The 22,324-nt window shown below is 45.2% G+C and overlaps 2 protein-coding genes across 8 annotated transcripts in view; both read right to left on the minus strand.

Annotated features, from left to right (window-relative positions):
* The window catches only part of LOC122867428 (microfibril-associated glycoprotein 4-like), a 439,962-nt gene that overhangs the window by 184,445 nt on the left and 233,193 nt on the right, over positions 1-22,324 (minus strand). The window lies entirely within an intron of this gene.
* Positions 1-22,324, minus strand: part of prkg1b (protein kinase cGMP-dependent 1b) — a 49,712-nt gene that overhangs the window by 2,493 nt on the left and 24,895 nt on the right. For 5 of the 7 annotated variants that reach the window (XR_006375913.1, XM_044178186.1, XM_044178185.1 and 2 more), the window contains 14 exons: positions 15,211-15,316; positions 14,513-14,576; positions 14,257-14,334; positions 14,038-14,132; positions 11,712-11,777; positions 10,343-10,417; positions 6,372-6,468; positions 4,072-4,211; positions 3,286-3,375; positions 2,467-2,608; positions 1,281-1,444; positions 1,080-1,202; positions 908-970; positions 650-716 (listed from right to left, as the gene is read on the minus strand). Coding sequence is in view for 6 of the 7 variants with exons in the window: in XM_044178186.1 (XP_044034121.1) it covers positions 650-716; positions 908-970; positions 1,080-1,202; positions 1,281-1,444; positions 2,467-2,608; positions 3,286-3,375; positions 4,072-4,211; positions 6,372-6,468; positions 10,343-10,417; positions 11,712-11,777; positions 14,038-14,132; positions 14,257-14,334; positions 14,513-14,576; positions 15,211-15,316 (1,370 nt within the window). In the remaining variant the exon portion in view is untranslated. Of the gene's footprint in view, positions 1-649; positions 717-907; positions 971-1,079; positions 1,203-1,280; positions 1,445-2,466; positions 2,609-3,285; positions 3,376-4,071; positions 4,274-6,371; positions 6,469-6,705; positions 8,018-10,342; positions 10,418-11,711; positions 11,778-14,037; positions 14,133-14,256; positions 14,335-14,512; positions 14,577-15,210; positions 15,317-22,324 lie in introns of those variants that run through there. The other 2 variants (XM_044178188.1, XM_044178189.1) reach the window with 2 other exon arrangements.

The following is a 22,324-nucleotide window of genomic DNA, read 5'->3' on the forward strand; positions in this document are numbered from 1 at the left end:
GTTCATGATATAGAACGACACAGTAATGCAGACTAACGTTAGCTAGGTTGCGGGTTAGCAAACTGTCGCTGCAGCTGCGAAGCTAACAGCCAGAGAGGACGAGACGGTTTCCCAGAGCCAGCACAGCAGCTCCAGACAGCGACGCTCACAACTCTCCTGCTGCTGTAGCTAACATCACAACAACAGCAGATCTTAAACTAGAGAGTCAGCTGAACGTCCGCGGGAGATATTTGCTGAATTTGACAAAAAGATGCGTACTGGATTAGATTTGCATACCTCATCTTTAAGTCTTAGTTATGTTACAACATAGTCTAAGCTCAAAGGTCCATTTACTAGCTTTCAGAACGTCATGTGGCCTAAAAACTGGCATAGCATGTGGTCATATATGGGGGTGGGATTGTAACCCCTGTCTTTGTGCTAATATAGCTTTTTCTCTTTTGGCTCGTTTCTCAACTGATTTACCAGAAAATGCACAACAGCACGTTATATAATATTGCAAAATAAAGTTGTACGTACTGTGGCAGACGGTTTTATGCATATCACCTTGTTGTTGTGTTTCACTACGTTCACAGTGCCTTCATCAGTCAGGGGTCTTACATGAGTTTGCTGTCTCTATGAGGAAAAACATCTAAAGTTTATTTCAACTCACATCAGGTGTGATGGGCGGAGTCAGAGTTCCCTTCCTCAGACCCTCCCAGTTAAAACCTTCGAACCACCTGAACACAGAGAGAAACACGTTACTTTTATCTTGTATTTAAATGCAACTGAAAGACAGGTGAGAGCTGATATTGACTATTACTGACAATACTTTATGGCAGAAGTATGTGGACAGCCCTGTTCACATACTTTAGTGCACTTTTGGTCTGAAACAGCCAATCAGGTGTCAGCTTCCTCTCAACTCACTCACTTGTGCTTCTGGATGTCTTTGACTCCGTTTTTCAGGTTTCCAAGTCTCTCCGAGGGATTATCTCTGTTGACACAAACAACAGTTACGGTTCAAACATGGATTTTGGAGATGAAAACAATGAATTTGGACTCTACAGTGAATCTGAGTTGCTCGGGCACACAGCGCCCCCTACCTGCAGAGCTTCTTGATGAGGTTGGCGGCGTTCTTGGTGATCTTCTTGGGGAACTCGATCATGTCGATGCCTCTGAGGATGATGTTGTAGGTTTTCATTGGATCTGGACCTGAAAACGGAGGACTGGAGACGCAAAGAGACACTGTAGGACACCGAACAACAGCAGTTTGACTCTACTGTCCCTCCTGTTTGTGTCCTCACCTGCCGGTCAGCAGCTCGTACATCAGGATGCCCAGAGACCAGTAGTCTGCTGAGACATCATGACCCTTGTTGAGGATGATCTCCGGAGCGACGTACTCCGGCGTCCCGCAGAACGTCCACGTCTTCTTGCAGACACCGATCTTCTTGGCGAAGCCGAAGTCCACCTGGAAAAGACAAAACTGATTGAGCACGTCTCTCCACATTCGCTGTATTTTTATTTTAGTTTTACGTTTAGATCATGTGAAACTCTCATTGGCTGCTGCCGATTCCCGTCCTGCATCTCCAGCTTGAAGTTTCTTCAAAACTACCACAAAATGACATTTCCATTAACTTTGCTGTTGATATTCCTGATCGCGAAAGGATGAACCCTAATATTTCTGGTGACCTCTTGACTTTTTCCTCTCGCGCCACCATCTGGACAAAATCTCCATTAAATCTGATGCTATTCCTGCTCTCCAGAGGATGAATGACTCCAAAGTCTCCAAACTTGCTGTGTGTCAACTAGTTTTAGTTTAGAATTTAATTGTAATATTCAACACCGAAGCCATCAGCTGACCCGACAGGGGCCTTCAGGTGGGTCCTGATTTACGTCCTAATCCCGAGGCCTTGTCCTGAACAGGGTCCCTACGTCAGAATCTAGTTTCAAGACTTTCATTGTTTCAGTTTTGTGCTTTCATGTTGCATATTCCTAAATGTATCTGTGTTTAATGAAATCACCACGCAACGAAGGAGGCTGGGAGGAGCAGGTTCAGCGCCATCACCAAACTGAGATTTGAATTCTCCTCACTTTTTGTTCAACAAAACATAAACTGTAGTTATACTGCGGCTATTGTGCACATTTTCCCATTTTTCAAAAGACGATGAAAAGTTTTTGGACACGTTTGTGGAAACAGCGTTTAAGCTTCGAGCCTCTGAGTGGGCGTTTCTCATGGCAATGACTGACAACTGCCGACGTCCGTCGTGACGCCTGAGTGGAAAACGTCTGTATACTGTAAATCCTACGAATGATGATACAAGTCCCCTTTTTCAACAAGTCTTCATAGCGTTGGTTATGCACTGCTAACATTTGGAGGACCCATCGTGCTGTGTTTGTATTACACTCAGAAAGTGGAAGCTACTTAGCTTAGCTTACTTTCCGTACACGTTAGATATGTAAAATGTATTCCATGAGTGAATATGGAATTACCAGCTTGGCGTATCCCCGGCTGTCCAGGATGAGGTTTTCAGGTTTCAGGTCTCGGTATATGATGCCTTTGGCGTGCAGGTAGGCGAAAGCTTCGACCACACAGGCCGTGTAGAACCTGGTGGTCGCATCTTCAAACGAACCTCTGGAACACACAGAGTTAAAAAACTGGGTCTGTTTTTCTGCATTTCGATCCCTTTCAGGTTTCACCTTTATTGAACTAAACGTCCACCTTTTACTTTACGTTCAGTTATCCACGTTAGTGGTTTCCAGTTCTTTATTTCTGTCTGCAAACACTTACTGCTGCTTATTGCTTTTAGGGCTGCAACTAACTTTAAAAAAAACAATTATTATTACTTATTTAATCTGCTGATTAATGTATGTTCTGAGCCCGAGTCTTCAAATGTCTTGTTGTGTCCGACCAACAGTCCAAAACACAGATATTCAGTTTACAAACATATAGAGACATTTGAGCAGCTGACACCAGACAATATTTGAGTTTTTGATTGAAAATGATTTAAACGAATAACCAATTATCAAAATAGTCGTTGATAAATCTTCTGTTGATTCATTTCCAACTAAACGAATAATATACTTGTTGTTTCTGCTTTTTCTGATAAAAAAATAAACATATCCATCAAAGAAAGTTTTAAAAAAGTGACTCTGAGTGACGAACCTCAAAACTTCGGCTTTTCTTGATGAAATCTTTGATACCTGTGATTTCTGCTTAAAGCTAACAGCTTTAGGATACATCATAACAGTATACAATAAAAACAAATGAAACTGTGCGTAGAGGACTGACTAACTGTGTGAATTGATTACCTGTCTCTCAGTATAGTCCACAGCTCTCCTCCCAGACAGGCCTCCATCAGCATGTACAGATATTTACTGTCTTTAAACGTCCGATACAACCTGAACACAAACAGTTGAGCTTCATCAGAACCTGAGACGCACAACAGAAACTGACGGGGAAAACATCCATCTCTCTGAGAACGTTCGTATTTGTTGTCACATTTTATATGTTCATGTTTTATACATTTATACATTATTTTACCCATTATATTCATATTTTCCACCAGTGCGCTGCGATGGCATCCTGTTACCATGCTTATAAAGTGCTTAGCAAAAAGAAAAGACAATATAAACACGTTTAAAAAAATGTTTTTTTTAATTTTGAAAGCCAGGAACCAAACCATTTTTTTTCGCACACAGATTTTTAAATGAAGCTTTTATTTTGAAATCCAGGACCGAAGGCAAACACATTTTATTAAAAGGGCTTTATTTTGTAAATCTGGATGACTGGAACCAATGCTGCTGACTTTTTCTGATTTTGTAAAGTTTTACTTTTGTAACAAAAATGAATTTTAAGTGTGAAAGTTTATTTTTGACCTTAGAAATTGTGCAATTATAAATAGATGTTAACACCATATTTACCATATTTAGGTCACGTGAGCAAACAGAACTCTGCGCTGATGAAGACGCTGAGATGTGGTTTAACAGCTGCTGTAGATGTGTTTAATGCTTTAGTTCAGTGACAACAGAAAAGCAATGAGTTCGATTTAAGTAACTTATGATGATGATGATGATGATGATGATTGTTCTACTGACCTGACGATGAAGTCAGAGTGCGCCTCGGTCATGATGTGTTTCTCGGAGCGGATGTGTTCCTGTTGCCTCGTGTCGACGATGTGACGCTTCTTCAGGATCTTCATGGCGAACGTCTTCGCCTCCTCGTTCTTCAGCTGCACCTGAAGAAAAACATCCAGTCATGTCTACCTGTGCAGGAAGTATTCTCTGGCGTCCTTAAATCCTAGAAAGTTCCCAAACATACCAAGTATTTAGGCGGCTGAATTCATGCGTTTGGAGTCTTGGGTTTGAATATTTCACTAGGCTTTTATCTGCGAGTTTAAACATCGTATAGAGTTAGATGTGATATTGGAAATGTGGAAAAAGAGGATTTTTCCAACCTTAAACCTACCTGAAGTAACTGCATGTTAATGAGGTAATTATCTGTAAGGTTAGTAAAACTCTCAGAAACCAAACAATACATCATCGTCCAGCTAAAACCGTTTTGAGGCATGCGAGGTGTTTACTGGTGGACTGCTCTGTGTACATGAGCAGCAGTTTATTATGTGTCAGAAAAACAAATGACTACTGTCTGTGTCTCTGCGGTTAAACCATCCTGTAAAGTCTGTTAGCCGAGCGACATTCGACTAGTAAACACCTGATAGGAACACACACACACTGTGGCGTTAATAGAACATGACACAATCCTCTATTTCTGGACACCACTGGATGCCGCTCTCATGTCTGTTCGGTGAATATGAAGCTACCGCCAGCAGCTGGTTAGCTTAGCTTAGCATAAAGACTGGAAACAGCTAGCCTGGCTCTGTCCGAAGGTAACAAAATCCACCTGCCAGCAGCTCTGAAGCTCCCTGATGAGCACGCTATATCTGGTTTGTTTCATCTGTACAAATACTGAACTTTAAAAATGGCACGTTGCGGTTTTATTGGGGGTGTCGGACTATTTCTTGGCCGTAACTTCCTGGAGTCTCAGCTGGTTGCCTGGCAGCTTCATAGTGATGATAAGGCTACGTGTCATTTTTGTACAGATTAAACAAACGACATATAACGTGTTAATCAGTGAGCTTTAGAAGTGCGGGTGGGTGGATTTTGTTTTTTCTTTATGCTAAGCTAAGCTAACCGGCTGCTGGTGCTAATCTGAACGTCTAACTCTCAGCAAGAAAGAGAAATGTTCCTTTAAAAAGCAGGGGAAGCCAAATATCATCATCGCTGCTGGAGCTCGCATTTTTGCTGTAACCTTTTTGTTTTGGACAAAGGTAACATATCCAGCTGTGCAAAAACAAGTCAAACGATGCATTGTGTTGCTCTGAGCCTGAATATGATGGGAAATATCTGCCTGTTCGGGTCAGACAGGCAGTCTGGAGGTCAGAGGTCAGTGTTTTCCTCGAGGCAGAGTTACACTCTGACTAATCGACTAAAAATATCTCCAGAGGGATGATGGGAGACCCTGAGCGGGGATTCCTTCCTGTTTTTGGGCAAACCCTCTGCAGGGCTTCCCCTCCGACCTTCAGTAGCCTCATGCCCCGCCTCCTGCGGCAGAGAAACCCGAGCTGCATGCACCACCCTCCCATTCCTCCCATTCCTCCCATTCCACCCTCCTTTGCTTTTTCCATCCATCTCAAGCCTCATGTGCGCTGTGGGGATTAATACAAACTAACAATAAAAATGCAATCAGCTGCAATCGAGGCAAAGGAAGCTCTGGTGAAGAAACTCATTAAGACAAAATAATTTAATACCTGAGAAACTTGTTATGGATGAAAAATTCTAACTGTTCTGCAGCATGATGAGAACACAGAGACGAGATACACTGCACGCTCTGATTTCTGCGGTTCTCCGGGTTATTTTGGTTCCTTACAGAACCACAGAGAACCCTTTAAGAGCCGTGGTCAGACTCTGAATCACATGATGACTGGTTTCCAGTTACCAGCACTGATACTTTACTGGAAAGTTACCGCAAATAACCTGAGAACACACACACACACACACACACACACACACTCACCTGTGTGTGTGTGTGTGTGTGTGTGTGGACAATAAATCTGATTTCTGAACTTTTTGTTGAAATTGTCAAAAATGTGAATTTGTTTCAAAACATCCAACTGGTCTGAAACCTCTTGATTGGAAACTGGCTTCAAACTAAAAGAAATTGGTCTGAAACTGGTGTCAACCCTGTCGATCTTAAAGTAATCTCAAACTGAAGTAAAACTAAGTTTAAACTGACCTGAAACTGGTCTCAAACCAATCTCAAATCTTAAATCCTGCATCTGATTTGTCGCATACAGCAGATCTGTAACCGGATGTTGTATTATGCAACCAGATCGTACCAGCTCGACGCGTCCGAAGCCGCCGACTCCCAGCGTGTCGATGATGTTGAAGTCGTTCAGCTTCAGACTGGAGAAGAAGGCGTTCTCTGCCTCGTACCTGGAAATAAAAACACAGGGGATGCCTTCACTGAACACAGGAAAATAGTACTTTAAACATTTTTTGCGACATTTTGAAAGACGAACCACTTTGCACAGACATGTAGATCGAGCAGCAGAGCAGGTACAGGTTCGGTATCTCAACCTAAAAGCCATCCGACCTTCCTAGAGATGGTCAAATTTAGAGATTTCAAAAGTGAAATCAGAGGCGACTGCCCCGCCGCCCGCCGTACTGTACCTGCAGCATTTGACCACGTGGAAGAACGGGAATTTCTTGGAGGTCTGGATGGAGAAGGAGGTGATGGGGAAGGAGGAGAAGGGGGAGGAGGACGGAGGAGCAGGGAGGCTGGTGATCCGCTCTCTCTGCTGCCTCGCTGGGACGGGAAACAACTCTCTCATCTCCAAACTTATTTAGAGTATGGGACCAGACGGATCAGAAAAACACCTCTTTCTTTTCTCAGCCAGGGAGCTTCGATAGTCTTTAGTCCACTAGAAATATTCTGAAACATAAAACTACTGCAGGGATATAATGCCGAGCAGTCTTCTGGGGCAAAGCTACTGTTAGAAACTGTTGGACTTTCTCAAATAACTGAAATTCTACAGATGATCTTGCCGGTCTAGTTATTTATTGTGCAGGCAAAAAACAACAATCAAGTCCTTGAATGAGTTCCTTCAAAATTTGGTCTCTCGGTCGAAAACCAAAGTGCAAACAAACTTATCGATATTAAACCCAAACTCGTTTTCAGTCCTCATGAGAACGTTCTGCAAAGAGTCCGTAAGAGAGCCGTCTCAAAGGAAGAGCTCCATTTCCAGTTCACATGGCGAGGGTAGAGGCACAGGTACGAGGTTCTGGTCTGGTGGGACCGGTGGTGCGGTGCGGTTGCCAGATCCTCCAGCTCTGTGTGCTATAGGGTTACAAAGGAGGCTGGTCCTGAGCCGAGCAGGACGGCGTCAGAATCCAGAACATGCGGCCTCTGTGGACGGCATCGCCAAAAACGAAAGAAATCAGAAGTTCTTCGTAGTCTTGATGGATTTTGGACGAAATTCTACGTCTAAGAGCCGTTTATTTCCAGAAAACCCAAGTTTGTGGGCGAATGACTTGGAAAAAGTCCAACGGAGGACGCTCAAACTGAAACTATGACTGAGGAAAGCCTCTGAAAGTTCGGCCACGTCTGCTCCGGCTGAGTCCTGCAGGGTGTAATGCCAACCTGAGAGGACGACCCGCGGCTGGACGCTGCTGCTGGTATTTTTAGCACGTGGAAACATTGCACAGAGGTTCACCCAGTAAACGTAGCTCAGTTATTAAACAGATAGACAGACTGCAGGACAGACTGTCTCGACCTCAAAACCAGAGGACACGAAGGCTTCAAAAGATTTATGAGGAAGTTAAAGAGTTTCCTCAGTTTTCCTGTGAAGGTGTTCAGCATCTGTACGTGTCTGTGTTTAATGTTTCAAGTCATTAGTTTTACAGTTCTAAGTTTATAGTTTTACGTTCTCCAGAAATGTAAAGCTGAGGTTTTATGAATTGAACAGCAGAGTCGTCACAGTTTTCACAGGGAACAGTCTGAACAGCCCGTCTCCTGGAAAAATAACATTTTTATATTCTACTCATTTGAAACAGCAAGTTCTCTTTAAGAGACATGTAATACATTACAACATGAAGAAACAAACGTTTTTCCTGAATGTATCTAACGAGTCACAAAATGTTAACTGACAACTTTCATTTTCATTTTAGGACCTTTTCTGTTATATTTCTGTATGTGTGTAGTGACAAAGATAATTTCAGCCTTTTTAAATGTTTTCCTTTGGATAAATTAGCTATTTTGCTGGGCTGGTTTATGTTTAATGGCAGCAGAGGAATTAATAAAAAGAAAAGAATAAAAAACCTTTATTAATAGTTTGCACAACCGTAAGCAATGGTGCTTGTATTATATCCATGGTAGCAGGTAAAACACCAGAGAGATATCGACTCTATCAGCTGCTTGTTCGCTGATTTTCTCTGCTGCTCACTTTTCAACATTTCTACATGTAAATACATTTATATAAATAGAAAACACCAAGCTTATTTTTTGAGAGCAGCCAGACGCAGTCAGAGAGCAGCTGCTGAACATAGCGGAGCATCTAGCAGCTAAAGAGCCAGATGTTTCCCTCAGCAGCTGCTGAACATAGCGGAGCATCTAGCTGCTGAAGAGCCAGATGTTTCCCTCAGCAGCTGCTGGAGACCAAACACAGAGCTGACAGAGAGAAGACCGGACTGACGTCCATCAGGAGACACAGACACGCCTCCTGATGAAGCGTCATGTGACTCTGACACGCCTCCTGATGAAGTGTCATGTGACTCTGACACGCCTCCTGATGAAGCGTCACGTGACTCTGACACGCCTCCTGATGAAGCGTCATGTCGCTCTGTAACTGAGCACTGACAAACTTCCTGTTTGGTTGTTTAGGTAGGAGAATATAAACAAATAACACGGCATGTTACATATCAGCTTGTTGTTGAAAGTATAAAGGACCAAGACTAGAACCCTGAGGAACCCCACCAGTAAATACTGACACTGTCAATGAGACGATCGAGTTGCTGTGTGTCTGCTGGACGAGGAAGTTGGTTGATCACATTTACACACAACGACCTTAGAAGCTGATAATATCTCTGTGTTGCTTTAAAATCCCTGAATACACTTAATTTAACACTTAGCAGCATTGTTTGACTCTGTTTTATCGTCACATTAACGTGCCAAAAACAAGTGTTTCAAAAAACGCCTGTGAGGCTTTAAAATAACCTTCACTCTCAAAAGAACATTTCCGGTTTTCATTTTGGGACTCTTAGGTTTGGCACATAGCTTCATATTCGGTTAGTTTGTCTCTTATCTCCAATATCTCAGGTCAAAATAAAATCTTGACACTTGCCAAAGAAAACACAGCGATCCCAACCCACCAGCAGATTTATAAGTGTGTGTGTGTGTGTGGTTCTCCAAACAGGGATTGGACTATTTCCTGGAAACCAACTGGAATCAGATTTCTGCAGAAACAGTAGCTGCTGCCGGCCAGTCGGGACAAACACTCTAAGAATAGTCGGGGCCACATATCTGACAGGGTCGGGGCCACAAATCTGACAGGGGCGGGGCTACAGAGCTACCAGGGGGCGGGGTCACATATCTGACGGGGGCGGGGTTACAGAGCTGCCAGGGGGCGGGGCTGACAGGCTCTGCAGAAGCTGGTTGCTGTACATGAGTGTTAGGTAATAAGTCGTGTCCTTCGGTGTGACCTGGTTGTGACTCCGGCTGCAGCAGCTATTATTAGCAGCACGGAGGGTCCGGTTGCTGCTGTAAACACTCACACAGGAAAACACACAGCCGCTCCAGCAGGCAGCTCCACGACGGAGGCTTAAAGGAGCGCTGATGTAATCCATCGCAGTCAGCGTTTAGTCTCTGTTATGTTTTTGTGTTGTTCATTTGCGATTATCGATTATTTTCATTATCAATTAATCGGCTGATTATTTTCTTGATTAATCGTTTTGTCTAAAAATATCAGAAAATAGTGAAAAAGGCTGGAGGTGATGTATTCAAACTGGATGTTTAATGTTTAAATAACCAAAACATGAAGATACTCAGTTTATTGTCATATATGACAAAGAAAAGCAGCAGATGCTGAAATGTTTCGCATTTTTACAATATCAAAATATTTACAGATTCATTTCCTGTTGATGGACTAATCAATGAATGGCCTAATCGTTGTGAATGAAAAGTCTGCCGCTGAAGAAATTCTGACAAAAAGAAAATATATGCAAAGAAGTAAAGTTTATATTAAATTAAGACTCAAAGAACGTATAAATCCTGAACCTGTAATATACATTTAATGTGTTTCATTAAACCTACTTGGCTTTGGCTTCAGCGTCCTCGTATCCTTTATTTGAAACGTCGTCCAGTCCACCAATCAGATGCTTGAATGAGCTGAAAGAGACAACAGCCAATCAGCACGCAGACTTTAAGAGAATCTAATTCATAAATATTGCCTGTAAATAAAAAACTTATCACAGATAAAATACAGTTGTTGAATATGAAATAAAAATGTGTCTCTAAATAATGAAAACGCTGATTGTTGCTTTGCCGTTTATTAATAATTAATCAGAACGAAAGAGTTTCTCCTCGGGGATCAATAAAGTATTTCTGATTCTGATTCATAAAATGAAACTAAAGTCCCTGAAAGTGTTCCAGCAGCACGAACGCCGACTACAAACACTACTTTCACGCACTAAGAGGAAATAAAATAGTGAATAAAACATTTTGCTAAAGATTTATTTCTTCAGTTTTTTTCCCATGATGCCTCAGGAGCTGCTGCATCACAGCCCTTTCTTAATCTCTGCTGAGTGTTGCATTGTGGGTCAGCAGCGTGCCGCGACACCGCACTCAGAAATCCACTCGTGTCTGCCGCGCAAACGTGCGTTACGGCCGCAGCCGCGCCCGCACCATGTGACCGGCCCTCTCCAGTGTTTCGTGTGTGTGTGTGTGTGTGTGTGTGTGAGATTAGTCCCGACGTTGAGACACGATGACACTGTGAGGATCACTACCTGGAGGGCGGACCAGGTGATGTTCTGCTGTTGGACAGGTGAGAGCAGGGTCAGGTACACCTGGTCAAACTCTGAGCTCAGACTCAGCTATCACGGCCGATCTAAGCCATAAGTCACTTTATTTTACCGAACCCGTCTGGTCTTATGTTGCTTCCCTTTCCCGACAGCTGCTCCTGACAACACACTACTGAAGGCCTGAACACACAGGACAACACAGAGAGAGCAGTTGGCTGAGTGGACCAGCAGGGGGCGGCAGGCAGCTTTAAATAAACCATCAGCAGGTCCAGTTCAGTAAAGTCCAGTTCTCGCTGCTGAGAAGAAGACGGATCTGAAAGTTCACCACAGTTAAAGTTCACAGTGAAACACGGCATTTAACACCGGCAGCGATCGAAGTTCAGTCTGCTTTTGTATTTTGTTGTCCTGCTTCTGGACCTGAAGGATCTGGATTGTTCCAGCACCAGACTTTACTGGGTCCTCGCAGTGTCTTACAGTATCGGCCTGCAGAGGGCGCCGCCGGTCCTACAGCTCGCTATACTGCCCACAGGTCGGTGGTGAGGTCGTGCTCACTGACGGCTGACTGACGGCGACGTTACATCTGTTTATGTTGTAATGCAAACAGAAATATAGGTGGTGTGTGTGTGTGTGTGTGTGTGTGTGTGTGTGTGTGTGAGTCTTACTCTCTGTCGATGACCAGGCAGGTGACGGCCTCCGCAGCGATGACATTGGCTGTTCTGACATCCTCCCTGTGGACACACACACACACACACACACACACACACTCATAAATCAAACTGGGCCAAATTAGCACCAGCTGCTGAGTGCGTTCACATGTTTGTACTTCTATACTTGTGAGGACACAACACATAAATGGTGAATGGATAGCACTTAACTTAGCATTGCCTCTCATTAACACACACACACACACACACACGGCCATCAGGAGCTACTCTGGGTTCAGTGTGTTGCTCAATGACACTTCAACATGTGGACAGGAGGAGCCGGGGATCGAACCGCCAACCCTACAATCACTGGACACGCCAGCTGACCATGACCATCGAACACCTTCGAAGGAGAGACGACAAGACAAAATGTCCTCACTTTCTAAACTCCGGTCCTCGCAGAGATAGCAGTGTAGGACACAGACTCGCAGACAGTGGATGTGTAAAAGGCGCTCCCCTGAGGAGACAGCGAAACACACTTCAAACCAATTAGCAGCAGCTGTGAGGCCGGCGGGAGGTCAGCTGACCAGCAGGGAGACGCTGCTTCCTGTTCATCATCGCAGGCTCACACCGAGAGAAACACACATGTTCTGATCGACACGCGTGACCAGATATCAGCTGAGCATCGTTAATCTGTCAATACACAGGAAACCTCTCACACAGGTTGGTCTGGCTGTACTTGTGAGGACACTGTACTGAACAGCTACATGTGTTAACACACACGTCAGTTTGATGCTTCCAGGCTTTTAGCACCGTTATGCTACATGCTTGTTTTCCCCTCAGCGGTTCTGAACGAGACCTTTTAGTTGTGATGTGACGAGATCAAACCCGTTTTGCTGCTGTTGGAAACCTCAGCAGTCGTCAGTACGCAGTGTTAGATCCGAGGTTTTCAAACTGGAGGCAGAGACGTGAGGTGAGTGGGACAGGTGCATGCAGGTGTATCAACAGGCTCACCAACATGGTCCGCAGCTGGAGCTGCAGCAGTGAGACGCAGCTCATGGGGGATATTAAGGTACCTTCATCTGAGTCAGAAACCTCCTCAGAGTCCTAACTCCGTCAGATCTGAACTCACATCGAGTCGTTCAGTGCGACTCACACTTCAGAGGACGTCATCGTCTCTGACGTCCGTCCAGAATAAACCTCCAGAAACCAGCTGAGACGCCAGAGAAGAAGCGGCTGCAGAACCTGCCTGAGAATCCTGCTGTTTCTAAGTTTCCTTCAGTCTCACAGTGATCCAGAGACAGCTGTCTGTCCGTCCACGGGTCCACTGCAGACAGGAGCTGCTGACTGCTGGTTCGGCTGCTCTGACGGGACAGTCTGACCACATGTGAACACATACAGGCTCACAGCTAACTCACTGACTCCTTGGCAACATTTTACTTCCTGCTTACATCCTCCAAAGCATCATGGGTAAGTTAACTTAAAGCACGATTATCCCCCAAATAAAAGAAAGGCAAAGAATAATAATGTTTCCCCGTGGCGGCTCTATGGCTGGAATAAAGGTTCACACACTATCACAGGGTTTTATGTCATTCATTCATTTATAAAGACAGTTTTAACCTAAATTAAATTCCTAACCAGTCCAGAAACACTGTGAGGCTGTGTGGCAGGCAGCGATGTTAAAACTACTGCAATACTAAAATAATATTATGAGCTAACAGCTTCTCCACAATGTTGGACGGTTCAAATACTATAACGATAATATTTCTTGTTACCTGTACATAACCATCAAAACTCACACATTCCACGTTAGAAACACATGCTGGACAGGCCGAACTGAGTCACGCAGTAATACAATTATAATGTATGTTTCCAAAAACGTCCTCACTCTGCAGGTCTGAACCACAAGCTGGTCCTCACAAAGACTGAAGTACATGAAAACACACACCAGCCAGCGGCTCATCAAACCTTTAATAAACTGCTTCTCTCCTGTTAACCTCATTTCCTGTCAGACTCCGCTCTGCCGACCTTTGACCCTAAATAACTACAGGACACACACACACACACACACACATTTGTGTGAGTGTGTTTGGGTGAGTTTGTCTCTCAGTCCAACGTGTAAATATCTCGATCTACATCGAGGTCCACCGAGGGTGGCCTCCTGACCTCTGCTCCGGCGCCACCGTCAGGACGAGCTTTTCGCCCGGAGGTCACGGTTTGAGTAAGGGATTAGGAGTCTGCACCCAGAAGTCAGGAAGCTGGGGGTTTCGTGTTTTCAGGAATACAATCTTGGGTTTCAGGGTTAAGGGTTCGGATGTCGGGGTCAGAGGTCACGTGATCTTACCCCTGCAGCGCTCTCTCTCCAAACCAGTCTCCCCTGGTGAGCTCTCTGAGGTGCGTTGGCTCCTGATTGGCTGAATCCTCCTGGGTCACGTTCACCTGACAGGAGGTGCGATTGACAGTTATTAGCAGACGATCAGATGAGTCAGCAGATCAATACAATAATCAATGAAGAAATGAACCAGAGGGCGAGTGAAGGGGATGAGATGGGCTGTTTCGTCACCTTTCCCTTGCTGATGATGAAGAAGGTGTCTCCTCTGGCTCCCTGTCTGATGATGAACTCTCCATCTTCATAATGAGTCTGAACAGACACAAGTGAGAGTCTGATTGGACGGTTTACAGTGTGACTCCACCACAGAAGAAGAGTTACTGACAAAAATGCAGAGTCTTTGTACTTTTCACTGTGTGACCAGTTACAGAAGCTGGGGGGGGGGCATGATAAAAACCACTATGCAGGGGTGTCGTGGTTTCAGGCTCACCTCCTCCATGACGTCAGCCAGTTTACTGAGAGTTTCCTCTGGAAGACCCTGGAAGGTGGGAACGCTGCAGAGAGAGAGACTTTTATTCTTTTGCCGTTTGTACAGTATTTATTATTAAACTCTGTTTTTGCTGTTGGTGCTTTGGTTTTTTAACAAAACATCAGCAAGTATTAAATACTAATTTTTATCGTATAATGTTGTCGTCGTTAGTAAACAAAAAAAAATCAACATACTTTTTGTACAAACAGGAAATGATACAACACGTCAATCAAACTGCGACTTCAGTCTGACTTTACTAACAGAACACCTTTCCTTGGTGCATTGCATCCTGGGACATTAGTGTCCACCAACACGCTACAGACTTTAAAGTTATAATCCTTCAGATTTTCATGAAATCAGTTTATTGTGCGACAGGCTGAACAGGCTGTGCAGCATGAAATCAGATGGAGGTTGTAATTTCTGCTGACTGACTTCTTTATTAAAACAGACACAGCAGCTGCGCCTCGTTGGTTACCATCATTAACCACGGGGCGCCAAATCAACCAGCACTGAAACCTGAAGCAAACTTTAAACCTGCTGAGAATGAGAGTGATCTGGAGTCGGGACTGTTTGGGATTCGAACCTCTAACCCTGACAGTCAGTGCCTTGCTCGGGAGTTTTTTATCGGATGCTTTGCAGCAACAGTTGAGCGCAGTCACCTCTTGAGGAAGTCCATGTACTCAGCGTGTTTGATGAGTCCAGTTCTCATCATGATGGTCTGGAAACACTGACGGTCGATCGCCCACAGCTTCACGTGGATCAGAGCTGAAATACACAGGTTTAATATTATAAATAGATTTATTAGCAGCAGCTTCACACGGGTCAGAGTTACTATATTAAACGTCATTATGAAACAGTAGGTGTGTGTGCAGAGCTGTACTGTTTCTCTCTAATCTGCATGTGACAAGCAGAGATCAGATGAAAACATGAATTGTAGTGCTGCTGTGTGTGCATACAGCGTGCAGGTGTCGTCATGGCAACCACTGCATCCATCCAGCAGCAGTTCAAACACTCACATGTTGAATTGCATCTGTATTATTGTGTCATGCAGATAAGTGTGTCCGGCCTGCGAGAGATCAGCCTCGACAGAGAAAGTCCAGAAATAAAAGTTGAGGCTTCATTTCGTTTGCTGGCGTTTCCTGATCACGCAGTTTATGGTGTCAGACCTGGAAATGCGGACTAAACAACCGGGCCAAGACCGCTTGAGAAAAGGAGGGTCTCGGTCTGGGTCCAGGTGGACTCTGTTGCAGTTCGTCTCAACCGCAGGTTTTCATGATGTTAGATATTTGACTTTAGCGTCAGCGCCCGGAAATGAAATAGTTCGGTCCGTGTATCATCGGATAATCTGTACTTCATTTGTAATTAAAAACGAGAAAAACGTAATTCGTTTGTTTTAATTCTGTGTTCATTCAATATATGAAAAATTCGTGTTCCAGATATTTTGTCATTATGAAAGTTGTTGTAAATGTACATCACATTGTTTTGAAATCACAGCGTAATCCTCAGTATAGTTCTCTATTTTTAACTTAGACTCCTATAATATTGTGTTGCTAATAAAGTAAAAAAAACTCTTTATACATACACAAGTCAGATGTTCACACGTGCGTGGTAAACACCGGGCAGTAATAAGTGTGCACATGTGCAGAACAAAATGGAGACTTTGGAGCGGCCTAGTCAAAGTTCTGACCTGAATCCTATTGAGATGCTGTGGCGTGACCTTAAAAAGGCAGTTCATGCTCGAAAACCCTCCAATGTGGCTGAATTACAACAGTTCTGCAAAGACGAGTGGGCCAAACTCCTCCACAGCGCTGTAAAAGACTCACTGCAAGTTATCGCAAACGCTTGACTGCAGTTGTTACTGCTAAGGGTGGAGCAACCAGTTATTAGGTTTAGGGGGCAATCACTTTTTCACACAGGGCCATGTAGGTTTGGATTTAGTTTCCCCTTGTTTAAAAACTGCATTTTGTGTTTACTTGTGTTATCTTTGACTAATATTTAAATTTGTTTGATGATCTGAAACATTTAAGTGTGACAAACATGCAAAAATATAAGGAATCAGGAAGGGGGCAAACACTTTTGCACACCACTGTATATTTAAAGAAGATATTATATTATCATCATTAGGAGTTCTGATATTGCTTCTTGTTGTGAGCAGACGGTGATGACGGAAGGCGACTCTCTAAAACTGTTGAACTTTAGCTGAGAAAGTGACAGGGTGAAAATGGGATTTTAAAATGTTGAGCGCACACGTCTCCTCGCGGTCCCTGAAGGAAATCATACTCCTGTTCAAACTGACCAATCGCTGTGCAGCAGCTGGTTTCAACAGAAAGATCCAAAAAACCCAGGATCCCCCTGTGGACGGCTCACTGTAAAGACAGATACTGAAGCTCAGCGTGGGGACATCACACCTTCATGATGACGCAGGTTCGATTCCCCAGACAGCTGAGGACGACAGGGAGAGCCTGTTCATCCGTTTATCACAGCAGGTGTGACAGGTAATAAAAATGAAACGCACCTGCAGTGTTTAACAGTTTGTGCCGAAGGAACGAGATGAAGCTCCAGGCTGTGACCGTCATCAGGGAACAAACGACAGAAAAGCCACCAGCCACCTGTCTTCATCAGCATCGGCCTGAGCCTTTGGACTCAGATGGGAACTTGTTGTTGTTTTTGCTTTTAAAAAGGTTTTATCATAAAAACCACGATGGAGGTCTGATGTGGATTCAGGACTCTGCTGTTATTTCTCCTGAGACTCAGCTGAAGGGCCGATCTGTCCTGTTGTGTCTCGCCTGGAAAAGACTTTTTAATATCGTCTTTATGAAGTTGGGACTGTGGCTCGGACAGCTGAGGCGCTTTTTATACCTCGACAACGTCTGGACAGAAACCACAGACGTGACGAGACTGACTGTGCCTTTGTTCGGATGTCTGTTTCCTGACAGTGACCTCTGGTGGTCGTGTGAATTAAAACTGTTTCGTTAACTATGACCTCACAGTCTTTGGGCCTAAATATAACCAAACATAAACCGCAGAGGTGGACGATCACAGAGCCGTCATGTGGGCTGTTGACAGGTGATGACAGAGGACGTATTTAGTCGTTTGGGTCAGATCTGGTTCCTTCCGTCCCCACTGAGATCAAGGATCTGTCTTTGAAGGGACCGACACGGAGTTTCCACAGGAAACGTATTCGGGACTATATTCAAATGATAACGTGCACTTGAAAGTGAAAATGTAATTCCACAATAGTGTGTTATTTGAGTAAAAATGAAAATGCAATAATCCAGTTTTCGCTCTGTGGCTATGTTAAAATGAAAATGGAAAAGTTGTACCCCGCTGCACAGTGGACAACGTTCAAACGCAATAAGCCAAACAGCGCGTTTACATCTCCATGTCACTGCGCTCTTTTGGGGGCAACGTGAAAGTGAACATGTGATGTGCGCTCATCAAGGCGGGTCTTCGGTCAGGGCGTCTTCGCTCATGTGCGAAGTCGGCCTGCGGCAGAAAGGCGAGAAGGCGGCCGGGCCTCCCTGACTCCTGGATCACTGCACAAAAACACTTTATATAACTCTGCTCACTGATTCTGGTGAAACCGGCGATATTTGATGAATTTACTGTTCATCAGACCACAAATGAGAAAAACACAACTTTTCTAACTTTATTCACTCATCGAGTCTGAAATGTTTCTTGCATCACAGCAGCTCCATTTGCAGCGTCTCCGAGATGTTTTATGGAGAAAACGTGTTCTGGTTTCCGGCTGCTCTGCCTCGACTCTCGTGATCTACGGGAGCGCACCGGCTGAGCGATGCCGTTTACACCGTTAGCACACGAGCTTTGGACCGCCGAGAGGAGGAGGTTTTCAGGGCCGACGTGGACCAGTACCGAGGTGACTAACAGCGGCTCCGACCAGGACTCTGACTCTGGCGGCGAGGACACGGCGGGTTCGGGCGGGGACAGGAGGGGCGCCGAGCGGCAGAGGACCCAAACAGAGGTCGGGCATCAGTCAGCGCCCAGCTCCGGAGGTCTGAGCGGGCCGGCGAGTCCCGGTCGGCTGTAAGTCACCTCGGTGCCGATCTGTCCTCACCAGGAACAACACACACACACACACCCCTATATGTATTATTGATATAATTCATGTTTTTATATCTAATGTCTATACATTTGTGTAAGAAAATATTCTGACTGTTGTTGAAAAGTCAGAGTTCAGTGTGTGTGTGTGTGTGTGTGTGTGTGCGTGTGCGTGTGTGTGTAAGTTAACATCCAAGTTTGCAGCAGCAGCGAGATTTTGAGCCTCAGACATCCCATAAACCTCCGCACTGATGCTCAGACAGAGCTGGTTACCATGGTTACAAGTCATCCTCCTCAGTGTGTGTGTGTGTGTGTGTGTGTGTGTGTGTGCTGGCTGCAGTTACCTTGGAGATGTGCAGACTGGTACACACTTCCTTCAGTTTAATGAGCAGAAGTCACTGAACTCAGACACACAATCAACATTTACATCATCCTGATCGGTTGTTGCGCCACGTTCAGAGACAAACGTCACCGTCACGCGTTTCCGCTCATCTGCTCACATCTGTGTGTCGGTGCCGTTTTTGTTTAATTGTCTCAGTTTTGTCTCTTTTCTGGTTAATTCTCGTGAGGCTAAAGCCGAATGGAATGCACCCCGGCGCTCTCAGGTCATGTGACACAACTGTGCCGCCCTTTTGAGTCAGAAGATTATTTTAATATCCTTGGATGGTTACTGAATTACTGTTTGGTTGGCAGCTCACAGTCACCTTTGAGGAACGTGTGAGAGTGATGACATTGGTTTTCAGCGTGCGGTTACTTTCACAGCAGCCGCTCGGTGTCCTCTGGTTCACGTGTGCGTGATCCCAGCATGTGCTGGACTAGCTGTAGGCCAGCGTGTTTAAATAACCTGTGCAATTCATGACTGGCAGCAATCAATCACTGTGCTGAGCCCCATTCAGTCAGGATGGACGTCAGCGGGGCCACGTTAACCCTGGTGACGAGATCTGGTCTGTGACAGACAGTCGGCAGGACAGAGACTAAGAGAAAGACTGAAGCCTCCCGAGGGGGGGCGCCGCAGAGCTGAAGGGGAGGCCAAGGTACTGCAGGAGGTGGATCTGAGTCAGACACCTCGCTCCTCCTCAGAGTCGTAACTCAGGTCTGAACTCTCAGACAGGAAACTCACATCGAGTCGTTCAGTGCAACAGACGCCAGAGAAGAAAGCGGCTGCAGAACCTGCCTGAGAATCCTGCTGTTTCTAAGTCTCCTTCAGTCTCACAGTGATCCAGAGACAGCTGTCTGTCCGTCCACGGGTCCACTGCAGACAGGAGCTGCTGACTGCTGGTTCGGCTGCTCTGACGGGACAGTCTGACCGCATGTGAACACAGACGGGCTAACAGACGTGTCTGTAGAGAACAGCAGCACCGACCTGCAGCTGACGCCACAGCAGACCATCTGAGGAGCTGTGACCAGGTCTCGCTCTCCTGACGGCTGTCATGTTGGTCCTGCTGGTTCCCAAATAGTAAAGTGAAACAGTAGGTACTGTGGCTGTGGGGGGGGGGGTTATAATCACTGAGCAGGTGATGTGACAGTCACTGTGTGTGACATGAGTCCAGGCCCGTGGGGCTTTACTGCGATCAGCTGATAGCACACATCAGGATGTACACGATTGAAACACACGTACTGTAATACCTGTCGGTGCTGCAGAGCAGCTGTCGCAGTACTACTGCAGTACTCCGTCTGAAAACACGAGTTGCTCATTACTTTTTATTTCTTGTTTCCACTGCTTTATGACCTGCTGTCTGTTGCTACGGAGATACCAAGTGTCTCTGTAACCACGGAAACAACAGGAGACACTCCACAGCAGCAAATATTATCGTCTGAGGAGAGTTTAATGTGCTGGTGTGTGTTTCAGGCGGGCTCTCGTCATGGTCGAATGATGATTATCAATGTTAACTGGCATTAATAATGACTCACACACACACACACACACACACACACACACACACACACACAACACTGCTAACACTACTGCGGCTGCTAACAATGCTAATTCTACTAGCAGGCCGACTACTTAAAACCTGTTTTTAAGAGAATGATCTCTCAGTGTTTTTTAACATTTAAACAGTTTATTTTCATGCTGAAACTTTATTTCAGTCCACTGAACGTTCTGACAGCGAGCCCGGACGTGGTGCGTTACTCAGCTAACTGTTGTTCAGCTAAATTCAGAGACAAACGTCCTCTGTGTCCTGCTGATTTATCAATAACTGATATGTTCCTGTTGGCTTTTAATAGCACAGTTTAGAAAATAAGTTAGCTTTTATGAGACCAAACCAAACCCTTAAGGAATTTTCCATGATTTAAGAAACAATAAACTTCCCTCTGGCTGCATATTTGGTGTCAGTTTGACTTGAATTCTTCTCGATGTAACATTACTTTTTTGTTTTTGTATAAACTGATTTTAATTCTTCAGACGCAGCCATGAAGCTGGCACTGACCGCTCCGAGTTAAAGTGTAAAAGCAGAGAATTAAAGCCGTGCGTGCAGACTCCAGCTGGAGCTTTGTGTTAATGTGAAGATAACGAGCAAAAAGCTTCAGCAAACGGAAAAACGAATCCCCTCGAACCCAACGCTGTTGCCAAGAGACCCTGTTGCCAGAACTTAGCTCATTGGCTGGACCGGATGGTGTTGCCTGGCAACCGCTGCTTAGTGAGCACTCTACCAGGAAGCACTGACAAAAAGTTGGAGGTCCACACACACACACACACACACACACACACACACACACACACACACTCGCTGCTGTCAGAGTTGTGGCTGATGTTGTTCTGGCTGCTCTGTCTGAACTCAGATCAGTTTCCTCCAGCAGTCCGGACTCCGGACTGTTCATGTTCCACGCTGAGTTTTTACTGGAGTTTCAGTAGTTACAGTTTCACTGTAGCAGCAGGAAACTCTTCTCCGCCAGGCTAAACATACATATTTTACTAGATGAGACAAATATTGCTTTGGCTTTATGAGGAAGTAACAACAACGAGACGTTCGCTGAGAACTCCCGAACACATCGTCATCCAGAGGAGCTGGGGTTTGATCTGCGTAGAGCGAAGAAGGTGAACTACGCTTAGATTTGAATAGTTAATAAGTCCGCTGCGTCCCTGAAAGGACGACGGCACGTGTTCATATTCTCCTGCAGCTGCGTTTAAAAATGAATGACATTATTGGTCAGACTCGGCCACCTCGCTCAGCGCAGACTCTGCGATGAGCATTTAAATCTGAATCTGAAGCCACTGTGGCCCCTGGTGTTCGCCTGTGACCGGGCCAGATGCTGGCTTTCCCAGACCAGATCCAGTAACTCATGTTCAGTGTGATCTGGGTAGACGGGAATGAAACGCGGGGGCACGTTTAAAAGGCGTTCAGCTAACCATAACAAAAGAAAGCAGCTTTCCTCCGGTGCCGCGGTTCACAACCAGATTAGAAGAAAATCAACAACTTCGTGCGTCAGTCTCGTGACCCCTCAGATGTGTCCTGCGACCTCTTGTGGGCTTGAGCCCCAGGTTGGGAACCGCCGCTCTGCTTCTACATGTCGACTGTGCACACGAGAGATTTCATTCACGTACTCCTGTGTTTGAACTTCAAACACACACACACTTTCGGCGGCGTGGCCGGGCGGTGAGGACAGTTTCCACCAACGATTCCTTCGTCTCAGAGACGAACGAGGAGAGACTGCTCCTCCTGACGCGAGGACCGGGCAGGGTCGGGGTTTCCTGGACCTGATGAGGACTCA

Source organism: Siniperca chuatsi, linkage group LG20 (genome assembly GCF_020085105.1).
Source record: "Siniperca chuatsi isolate FFG_IHB_CAS linkage group LG20, ASM2008510v1, whole genome shotgun sequence".
Classification (NCBI taxonomy): Eukaryota; Metazoa; Chordata; class Actinopteri; order Centrarchiformes; family Sinipercidae; genus Siniperca; species Siniperca chuatsi.